General features: G+C 38.9%; 1 protein-coding gene across 1 annotated transcript in view; it reads right to left on the reverse strand.

Moving 5' to 3' along the window:
- Nucleotides 1-12,221, reverse strand: part of GLIS1 (GLIS family zinc finger 1) — a 172,833-nt gene that overhangs the window by 158,904 nt on the left and 1,708 nt on the right. The window contains exon 2 of the mRNA XM_089515191.1: nt 1,978-2,176. Within this exon, the coding sequence (XP_089371317.1) occupies nt 1,978-2,129 (152 nt within the window). The 5' untranslated portion in view covers nt 2,130-2,176. The remainder of the gene's footprint in view (nt 1-1,977; nt 2,177-12,221) is intronic.

The raw sequence follows: 12,221 nt of genomic DNA on the forward strand, positions 1-12,221 counted from the left end.
CTTTGCTGACATAAGTATGTTGTTCCTATATGTCTGCTCTAAACCATTTCAATGGCCAAATATTGAGGCAATGGACAGCTTTCTAGGGATTACAGCTAGTGAAGAAATAATTCATAAATTGAAATCTTAACTATTTTTTTTTCTTCATTGGTTCTGCAATCTGCATCTTGCAAGACAGTCTGCCTATAAATTTGGCCAGATTTCTGGATTTTTCATACCATTGTATACCTTCCTCAGTCATCCAAATTGTACACCTAAGCCTGAAGCTTAAGGTTAAGCCACCAATTCTGACAATTGGAAGATTGGAAATTGACAATTCGAGGCTCAAGTGCTGCATGATGGGGTGAGCTACTGTCACTAGTCCCAGCTTCTGCCAATCTAGCAGTTCAGAAGGTTGCAATGCAAGTAGATAAATAGGTACCACTTTGGTGGGAAGGTAACAGCATTTGGTACAGTCATGCTGGCCACATGACCAGCACAGTAGTCTTCGGGCAATGCTGGCTCTTCGGCTTAGTAACAGAGATGAGCGCTGCCCCCTACAATTGGTTATGACTAGACATTCATGTCAAGGGATTGCCTTTACCTTTACCTTTTAAGCCTGAAGCAAAGCTCTAGTGAATGGAAAAGCTTGCCATGTTTCTAAATTCTTTTCAGTGGTCCAATAATAACCAACTCACAATACTGTGTGTGTGTGTGTGTGTGTGTGTGTAACTTTCATATTCAAGTCTCAGAATCAAATATCAATTATGTGTTTTATTGAAATTATATTGTTTGCATATAACCCAATATCCATTAACTAGAGTGATTGAAAAACATCAGGCAATGTTCACTTTCCCAACTTTGTATATAATCTAATCATCATCTATGCATGAGAACACTACATGTTTGGCAGAGAGAGAAAGAGAAAAAGAGGGAGGGAAAACAAACAAACAGTATCTGTGACTGGTTAACCTTACTTTTTGGCACATTAAATCATACCAGAGGTTGTGTTTCTGGAGAAAACTGATTAGGACATGCAAAGGGATGTTGTACTACCTTTGAGGCTAACTGAGGGAGAAGTTTGTAGCATATATAAGCTTTCGTAGATTTCATTTCATGTATCTGATTAATGGTCTACAAAAGCTTAAGGGACAAAACTTCACTCTGAGTCTGCTAGAAGATCTCTTTGTTCACTGGTCCAAACTAACACAGTTATATCTTTGAATACTGATTAAGACATAGTTTGATAACCACTTCAAATATTTGAATGGCAATCACATATACAATAGGGCAAAATTGTTTGCAATTGCTCTAGAACACAGAACCCAAATCAATGGGTTCTAATTAAAAGAATGGCATAACATAAGGAAAAACTACCTGATAATACCTGCCACTTCTAGACAATAGGAAAACTCACTTCAGAAAGTAGTGAAATCTTCTTTATTAAAGCTTCGTAAACAGAGGCTGAGTAACCACAGTTGGCCCTCCATATCCACATATTCTTTAGCCACTGATTCCATCATCCATGGCTTGAAAATGTTTTAAAAATACATCAATTCCATAATGCAAACCTTAATTTTGCCATTTTATATAAGGGAATCATTTTACCATTATGTATAATGGGACTTGAGCATCTATGGATTTTTGGTACCCATGGGAAATCCTGGAACCAAATCTCAGCAGATATCAAGGGCACACTGTATTAGAATCACTGCAGCCTATAGGTTTCATGCATTCACAAAGAACCGGATGAAATAACTGCTGGAATCCTTTTCTCTCAGACTGTAGAGTAATCAGATTCGGAAGCAGCGTTTTTCCTTAAATTCTCAAAAGCTGAACAGAAATTGAGTACGTGCTTGAGGTGTGTTCCCTGACAAGTTCAAACTGATGAAAGCAGATGAATGCAACTACTGATTCATTCTGAAGATGGAATTTTCAGAACTATGACAACTTTTAAAATGACAGAACATATAAGGCAATAAAAGGTGAAAGCAATACCTCGTGTCTGAGCGAGATAAATTCAGCTGACTAACATGTAGGAGTCTCTCACAAGGCAATGGGTGGTCTCGAGTAAGTGAGTTTCCTGAGTGGATGTGCAGGTTCTGTCGACACACAGGCCCCATGCTATTTGACATGTCCATGTCCATCATGTTACTCTTCTCAGATATCAAATTACAGTGATTGTAGACACCATTCACTGTTAAAGAAAAGGGAGATGGGAGAGAAAAACATAATAATAAGCTCTTCAACAAGACTGCTGCTTTATCTCCTTCATTCCTCTCAGCATGTTCCATTCTCTGTTGGTAAACAGCCTCATGAAATCAGGGGAGAATGCAAAGAATGTCAAATTAATCAAGATTTAGTCTCAAAGGAATTATCCACTATGATTTATTGTAATTGCGGGATTCTTTCCAAATCATATTATATCTAAGAAAATGGTAACATTTCAGATAGATTTTTCTTTTGCTGGAGGAAAGGTAATAGTACAACCTCTCCCTCCCCATACTATAATTTCTTGGAGTGGGGAAAACGTCTATGTGGAGTTGGAGAAAGGAAGTGAATCTTTGCCTAAAAGCCTTGGAAAGTCCAAGACATCAATGTTTTACCAGCTTTTAAATTGAGATTAAAATAAATTGAGGTCCAGTCCCATTTTGCTCAATGTCTTCCTTCCATACTAATCAATATAAGATCAAAGTTTTGTAAAACAAACAATTAAACAAAATGGTTCAGACTCTGTGGATCCATTTCTGATAGAACTCTTAACTTAGTCAACCACAGAAGCAAGTAAAATGTAAAATGAGGAACAATAAGACAGTAATAAATTGTTATGTGGCATGGGAAAAATGTAGTACACAATTAAATGTGCTTCAGATCTCTTGCCTTTAAGTAATATAATTAAAATCAGTAGGAGTTCAGAAATTCTTCTTGTGTGTTAGACTGAAGCCTTTCTGTTAACTTCTTTTACACTTAGACATTTTGAGAAACAGCCCCTACTCAGTGCTGAAAGCAACAAGACTGTCAACTCGGATGAAACAAATGACTGCCCTTTCCATGCTACACATAATGGGGAGGTAAGTCTGCAACCCACCAAATCATCCCAGTGGATGGCATACTAATTCAGAGGGATAAAGAAAGTTCTGAGGATGAGCCCAAAAAGAATGCTCTAACAGCTGTATCTATTCTAAAATCAAAACATTATTAGTATCTGAGCGTGACAAATATAGCAAGTGTAATTTAAAACTAATCACACTAATAAAATAATAGTTTAGAAATTTATTCTTCATTAAAGTAGTTTTCAACAAGCAATTGTGTCAAAACATGAATCTAATCCTAACTATGTTTGTTGATTTATGGTGGCCCCATAAATTTCATAGGGTTTTCTTAGGCAAGTAATGCTCAGATATGGTTTTGCCTGTTTCTGCCTCTGAAATATAGTTCATTGGTGTTCTCCCATCCAAGTACTAACCAGAGCTGATCCTGCATAGCTTCCAAGATCAGATGGTATCTGGTGCCTTTAGGATATTTAGGCCATATTTGTCCTAACTAAAAAGTAATAATTCTGGCCTGGTACAGGCAGCCAAAAGTGCCGCAGTGGAGCCGATTTTAGTGCTCTGGAGGGCTGGGCATCCATACGCAGCTAGCCTTTCCAGCGAAGCCCGTGTGCCATCTTACCAGCGCCCCTCCCAAACGAGCCATGCGACGATGACATGTGGGTGCACCATTGCATGTACACACCACTCATGACTGCTCCAGTGTTCCTGAATCATTTGGGAAGCAGCCATTTCCCATCAACACAAAGTTTCTGTTAATGGGGAATGGTTGTTCCCCAAATGATTCAGGGATGCTGAGGCGAGTGGACAATTTCAAACACACGAGCTTCCTAAACATTTTACTGCCGTTTTACCAGTACTTACCCCACAGTAAGCACTGATATGAAAATCTTTATTGGCAAAGCACATTCATGGAAGCCCCTCATACATGCTTTGTTTCACCCCCTCCACCCCATGGCCTCCTGTTAGTCTAGCCAGTTTGTCTTTGTTTTTAATACATACATTGCATTATTGCCATGTTTGTCATAATTTTACTGATGTGATTGGTCGATGGTGCAACTGGCCACTCATGTGCCTGTACGCTTGACAAAAGGGTGCATTATCCAGACCGCTTCCATAAGCCACCTGGGCATTCCCACACTCCTGTCATGCTGTTTATACACCATTGCAATAATGGACACTTTCCATGTTAGAGCGGAGCAAAGGGAGTTATTTTGCTCCAATTTTCACCACAGAGCATGGCCTTGTCCCAGTTTCTCCCCATTTTGGCCTTGTGCATTGTGTAAACAGCCAAGGCTCGAAACAGGGTGAAATTGTTGTTTTTTGTCCGTGTGAAAAACCCTTAGACAAGGAAAACTAGATGAAAAAAAGAGAAAAAAGAAATGTACTACATTAAACACAAAATTATGTGTATATAGACACCCAGCACCTTCATCATATAAAACACAAACTAATACAATTTCAAAGACAACACTGATGGAATGGGGAAGGAACACTAAAACTCCCCCCCCCCCATCAACTAGTATATACATATTTCAGAGAACAAAACCCACACTTGGCAGTATGACATCTGAAAACCACTGGAAAACAGCAAGCAAGATAAAACATTTCTTTAAAAAAGACTTGAGAGGATTCTCTATACTAGCTTAGGAAATATTTTCTCCCCTTCAGCACCACCAGCCCACAACCATCCAACCATGTCAGAAATGAAAAAACAGTTTTTACCACAAATAAAAATGTATGGCAGAAAATAATACATTGCATCTTTGTTAATTCAGAGGACCAAACAACTCCATTGTAAAAAATGCCTATCATGGAATAAGTTCATCTTGTGTATTTACTACTGATAAGCCAAATCTACAAATATGTATTTGATGTGGAAAATGTTATCCACTCAGAAAAATCTTATTTGATTAGTCAAATATATTTCGACTGTGTAATCAAAAAATTATACGCAACGGTATTTGTTTTGCAGGGAATATTGCTTTCAGTTAATAAATAATGTATATTTATTCCCCTGGGTGAGAGCAAAGGGGGAAATTTCTAAAATGAAGCCAATTAATTGTCTACAAACACAATATGAACATAGGCCTGGATGAATCACAAAAATGGATTTTACATAAGAAATACAAGCACAGTGGCTTGTTCATATAACACTAATCCAAGGGTAGGGAATCTTTTTCAGTTCAGGTCTGTATTTCAATTTGAGAATAGTACCAGGGTCTCATTCCAGAACTGGGATAAGCTACAGGGACCACAGACAGAGTAGGTGGAATGAAAGCAGAGTGGGCAGGGCCAAGTGTAATTCTTACAAATATGGACATTTTCCCACCAAACATACTAATGGCAACTCATTCCTATGAATTTCTATTCAGGAATCAGTCCCAGAGCAACAGCTTTCAGGCTCGCAAAGTGCAATTCAAGTCTCATTCACTCCCCACTCCTCTTCCATCTACCCACACACCAAGGGAATTTTGCCACAGTAAACTTTCTACAGATGATGGCTTGGTTTAATGTCTGTGAATTTGACTTTTTTCACTAACAAGAATGTATTTCATTAAACCATTGTCTGGCTGGTACATAACTCTAAACCAAGACTCTGTGATGCTAAAAATAAACAAAGTACTTCTCCCAGCTCTGCAAGAAGAGAGGGGATTTAGAAGACGGACACTTCACTTGGGATCCTTCTTCCTGATGGGAAGGTGTAGCGAACTGTATGTGTCCCTGAATTTCATCATTCATTCAGAGTATTTATACTCTGGGGATTCTTCTGCCCGAGAGGCTTACAAATTGTTAATTAGACAGTACCCTGCCCTCTGACTTAGAATTTTAAAAATACGACCAAAAGAAAGAAAGAAAGAAAGAAAGAAAAATATGAAGAAGGAATGGCAGTAGGAAAGGGGATCAAGTCCAGAAGATACTGCTGGTTCTCTCCATCCAAGGCCAGGGCAATGGCAGATGGAATGGAGGGAGGGCTCCAAGATTCCTCACCTTGGCAATACTGCTGGGAGTTACAGTTCAACAACATCTGGAAGGCTACACAATTGTCACCTTTACACTAAACTAGTTTTGCATTACATGAGAATGCATGCCATTCAACCTGCAAATCACATAGAGGCTGCTTGTTGAAATGCACTTTCAAATCACCTCTGATTTATGGAAATCCTATCATGAGGTTATCTTACCGAGATTTATTCATATGTTTCCCACTGCCTTTCTTTAAGGTTAAGAAAGTACAGTTTACGAATGGTCATCCAGTAGGTTTCAGTGGTTGAGTAGTGGGTATTCAAATCCTGGTCTCCCAGAATTCCAGTTCAAGACACCACACTGGCTCTACTCATACATCATTCACACTTTAATAATGAATCCTGCACAAGAGTTTTTAAAAGCATGTTTTCATGTAACAAACGCAAAAGCAGAATAGTATAATGTTTGCATTCCCGAATTTACTATGATTTACTATGGTGAAACTCAGCCATTCAAATGAGTCTGACTAATTCACAATCCACAGCACTTTGAATTTTGTGATTACAGTTCAGATGTTGTTTTAATACTCAAGTTCAAAATATAAAATGGGAAGCACTTAAAAGTACAAATCGGCCCTAAACATTTGTGGCTTTGACTTTGTTGGATCTGATTATTTGCAAATTTGATAAATATGTTCTCTCTAGGAATCTCTAAGTCCTCCAATGTGACTCTGTGGTCATCTTCCGTTGGAGGCTGACCACAGAATCACACCAGAGGACTTAGAGATTCCTAGGGAGGTGTTCCCTGGGGTTTTAAAAAAGTTTTTTATTATTATTATTTCTGGTTTTTCCACTTTCATGAGGATTCTGTGCCTCTAACCCCAGTGAATGTGGACGACCCACTATATGCCAGACATACAGTTATAAGCTTAACTGGGACAACAAATGGGACAGACTATGACCCAAAACACAAGGGTCAAATAAGGCAGCTTCCGGCTGTTTGGGGGTGTGGCATTTAGAGGATGGATGCCCCCAAAGTGGCCGGAAGCTGCGCCAAGGCCACTCCAGGCTGGTAAAAGCTGGCTCTTTAAGGAGTGGCTTAAATTCACTCCTGCCAGCAACCTGCTTGGGATTGCAGTGGCAACCTACTTCGGGAGTGGGCTGTCCTGGCCTGATCGTGGCTGGAGAAGCTTCTGGCTGCTCCTTCCAGACCATGTACTTCAGGTCTATAAGTATTCAGGCCTTTATCTCCTCTGGCCCCAAGCAGCTCTCTCCCAGGAGAAAGGACAAGGACAATTAATCTTGAACTTTCAGGAAAATAGGGGAATTGTGAGCAAAAATATTCAAAACTCTTGCCTCCTGAGGCTACTTTTAATTATTTATATATATATATATATATATATATATATATATATTTGTATGCAATGATGTGAATTTCAGACCGACACTTGTATTATAGTCATGTCTCCTCATGACGTCTTATTTCCCAAGGTTGATTCCTTGTGGTGTATAAGAGGTTCTGTTGTTTCTGGTAAAAACAGCCACTGGAACTTGAGATAAGACTAAATGGAAAGGGCCAATGGTTTCAAAAAAGATTTCCTGTAGTACTTTAGAATTTTACCTAATTAAAAACAATGAATAAATAGCTGTAATGACACATAAAATTGCAGTGATTCACATTCAAAACAAAGATAGATTTGAAATATTTGCCTAGCATACTTAACTATCCCCAGAGTATTTTGTGGCTTTTGTGGCGTCTGCCAAACTAGGTCATTTGCTTATTCTTACTGCGTGGAGACATCATACAGAATGCACCTATGACATGTCTAATGAAAATAACATTTTTACTGGCAACTAGCAGTGCAGTATCCTTTCAGAAACAGACTTTTCAATAGCACACGATTTTATTTATCACAGTAAGACTGAGCATTTGTAAACAGAATCAAGAAAATCCTCCTTATCAACTAGAAAGATATGTGAAATGGTATCATTTTCAGCTTGACACCTTTTTAAACTGAAAAGATAAAACTTCAAGAGGTTAAATTTCACTTGTCTTTGTATATCCACAGCAAGAAAGGTTGGCACAGGGATCCTGAATTCTAATGAAAAATTCTAATTTTTAACCAGATTTGTACACAGCCAAGAGCCTATTTATATGGTTCTGTGAGAGGTGGAATGCTATGTAAGTACAACCATTTAATTCCACCTGTCTGTTACAAAAAAACACTTATAGACTGTACTGCAGATACATGAAATCTTGCTGGCATGAACCCACTTATAATTATCTACTTATTAGTTCCCAGTTCAGTGCTAAACTGTTAACAAGATACAACCTGTATCTTTAAAAAGAGACACATTTTATTGTGAGAAACATGGGGAATCTGATTCTTGCTATCCCAAACTATACACAGTGCATTTTAGTATAGCTAAACATTCAGATAAAGACCATTGTTACAGCAGTGATGGCTAGCAGCTTTCATGTCAATATGTTGGATTTTAGTCTGAATTAAAAGTTAATTCATTTCAGATATGGTGCTGGAGAAAGGGGCTGAGGATATCGTGGATGGCCAAAAAGACAAACAATTGGGTCCTACAACAAAACAAGCCTGAACTCTCCCTGAAAGCCAAGATGACTAAACTGAGGCTGTCATACTTCGGCCACATCATAAGAAGGGGTGACTCATTAGAAAAGACTATAATGCTAGGGAAGGTAGAAGGCAGCAAAAAGAGAGGAAGACCACATGCCAGATGACTAGATTCAGTCCGAGAGACCATGGGTCTGAGCCTACAGGAGTTGAGCAGAGAGGAAAAGGACAGGAGGGCTTGGAGATATCTCATTCACAAGTTCGCCATGAGTCAAGATCAACTCGAAGGCAGCTAACTACTTTTTAATAATAGCTAACCCTCTTAATAGACAATTCGGTTCTATCTATCTCAAAGTTCCTGGCAAAGCAAAGCACACAAGTAGGAATAATGTAATATAGTAGTTACATTTCATCTCATCTTTGGATGAGACTGAAGTTATTCTGAATGTTTATGGACAATGCAATTGTTCATGTCATCCTAATTTTAGCGTGCACTAACTTTCTGGCAGTAAGCAGCTAGGCATTATTGTATTCTAATGGTGAGTGTTATTGTTTTTATTATATTTTCATGAAGCCTCTTCATTAACTGTTCTGGAAAGATATACACAACAAATTTTAAAATAAGTAAATAAGATACATGTTGATCACCATCTATTCCCAAGCATCTTAACAAGGATTTATAACAGCACACAAGATGCATCTTTCACTCTTCCTGTGCATGCTAAAAAGGTACTCCTGAGGGCTGTAACAGGAAGTGGGAATGGCGGAAACTGAGCAAGTGCACTTTGCCCAAGTTCCTGCAGCTATGAGGAGCATCATGAGAAGAATTCCACCTGTGCTATTCTTGATTCAAATCTTAAAACTGCTGAGGACAACACATTTCCAATTTATGTGTCTAAAATATCTTTGATATTACGGTAATTATTTACACAGCAAATTATCCCAAATCTTTTTTTAAACACATGTACATTGGAACACTAGTTAGTAAAAAAAAAAAAAGAAAAGAAAGGGAAAAAGGGATAAGATGAAATGAATTCACAGTACTTAGAAAAATAAACAGGACATGGAACTATGTGTGCATGTGTTATCTCAGACCAGTGGCTACAGTCTTGTTGAACAAAAATGAACTGTTGACAGAAAGAGGCCACAGATGACTATCACTAACCATACAGAAAAATCACATGGACTCAGTTATCATGGTGCAAGGAAAACAAGTAATGGGTTCATTCCAGAGCAAGGATGAGGGGGAAAAAGCTGGGGTATGTGAGGACTATGTCATCCCCTAAAAGCATACAAACACAGAAAGTAGAGGAAATTAACTTCTTTGTTGTCATATTGCCTTTCTGGTCAGATTCTTACACTGAGCAGAAGAGAGAAGGCAATAGTCCGGCTTTGAAATTATTGCCAAAAAATGGTAGGAACAAAACTTGGATGCTACTTCTAGTGGAACAGATATGCAATTGTTTTCTTGCTGGTATATGCATATTGGCAAGAAGAGGGGGTGGTTCATTAACTTAAGCAGAGTGATTGGAAACAATGTTGCAGGCATATATTTTGAGAAAATAACAGAATTCTCCTCACAACTCCTGGATTCCAATATTTAGGCTAGAAGGACATGAACTGTTGCTGACATCCAGTGGCTGCTTGTAATTCACTACTGTGTCAGTTCTTTCTTGTGGAATGATCACCATATGGAGGGGGCTTGAACCCTATCCTCTTACACAGTTAAAAGATAGATCTGCCTGCTCTCAACCTTTAGGACCTACCTTTGGACCTAAAGCAACAGGGGGAAGCTGCAAAGGTTCTAGGACTGTAATTGTCCTGTTCTTCCTACTATGAGCCACACTCACCCATTTCTCTGAATCTGGAAATGACTGGATTGAAAAGAAGATGGTATTGGCCCAAAACATGTTCAAGAAGGAAATACTCTTGAAATGGAGAAATACAGCCTTACAGATCTCTGGAGACAAAGTTTTCCTTTTTCCACCACCCCCAAATGATGGAGTTTAGAGGAGCTCAGGGAATTTGTGGCCACACTGGGGAATTTGACAGGTCTTCAATGGGAGACCTGCCGACCTAAACCAAGTGTGGTGTAATATGATTGCTTCTGCAAGCATCCTGCTGCTACAGCCAGCTGCATAAGATATTGATCTGCTGACACAACAGACTTCAGTTTGGGAGATCAGTACCACCTTTCTGTCATTTTCTGGTAGGTGCTCCAGGAAGGGCATAATCTTCTTCCACAGGCACTGCTGGTACATGCCCATCCAAGTTTCATAGTCTGCAATTCTTACTGAGAGTGCTGCAGTTGTACCGAATTTTCATGCCATTGTATCCAACATCTTCCCTTTTATGTCAGTGGGATTAGGATCTCTGAGATGATTTCAACAAGGCAACAGGCAGCATTCATTATGAAAGAGTTCAGATTGGGAATGTTGAAGACGTAGCCTCAATCGGTATCCTCCATCCTGATTTTCTGTCTTCTGAAAGATTGGTGGAATCATGGATCGGATCGTCCAAGACTTACATATTGCTTCTAGCAAGGAAGGAAAAAGCTCAAGCTGCTTGATATCAAGTTCAAGAGGCTTACATCTGGAACACCTGGTCAGCAAAAGGTTGTGTATAATCTGTCACTGACAGAGGCTTTGGATCGTCCACAGCAGGGACCAACAAAGTTGATCGTACTTCAGAAGATGTAAAATGGATTCTGAGTTTCCTTGCTCATCTGACAAGCTGTATGGCTTCAACATGGGAGTTATGGGCAAAGTGCGGACTCCAGGGGTAAAACTTTTCCCAAAAGACACTTCCCTCCCCACAATAAAAAACATTTTTTTTCTATTCCAGAATGCCCCAAAATGCACTTAAATGCCCATAAATGCTCTCTATGGGGTGTGGAAGACATTTTCACTATCTTTTAGTATCTTGAGCAAATTAGGCCCAAGAGAAGCCTTTTTTAAAACAGGAAGTGAATCAGAAGTAGATTCCACTCACTTCCTATGAATAAAAATACTTCTGCTAGGCATTAAATGGTCCAGGAAGGCCAAAAATGTGGTAAAATGCCCTCTGTACACTGTCATAGAGCTTTATCACACTAGCAAGATCCTATGGACAAATGGGAGTTAAACGAGATTTAAATTAAATTTGAATTTAAACAAAACTTGCAAAGTCAGGGAGTTTATCACACCGAATTCCTTACAAAACAAAATAACGTGAAGTTAAACCGCAGTTAAAGTGGAGAAAACTGGCAGCTTTTTACTTTCAGATTATTCTGAAAGTAAAAAGCTCCCGGTTTTCTCCTCTTTAACTTAGGGTTGCCATAAGTCAGGACCTCCAAACCGGGACAAATGTAGGACAAATGTAGGACAATATTTTCAAATGTAGGACACGTTTTATACAAAATGGAGGACATGTGAAAAAATTGATGATTTTTTTTAAAAATGTTAATATAAATGCATGTTTCTTAGGCATGATCAAAATGGAGGACATTTGGGCATTATTCCTAGACAGATGGCAGAAATGTATTTCCCTTTCTGGCCACCCCGCTCCCCCATTCCAAAACACACACACAGCACATTTGGGCATTTGCAAACTGACTCACACAGCTAGGTCTTTGCATAACAACAACAACAACAATAATGAAG

This window comes from Sceloporus occidentalis, unplaced genomic scaffold (assembly GCF_023333645.1).
Source record: "Sceloporus occidentalis isolate IW3139 unplaced genomic scaffold, rSceOcc1.0.p SCAF_3, whole genome shotgun sequence".
Lineage (NCBI taxonomy): Eukaryota > Metazoa > Chordata > Lepidosauria > Squamata > Phrynosomatidae > Sceloporus > Sceloporus occidentalis.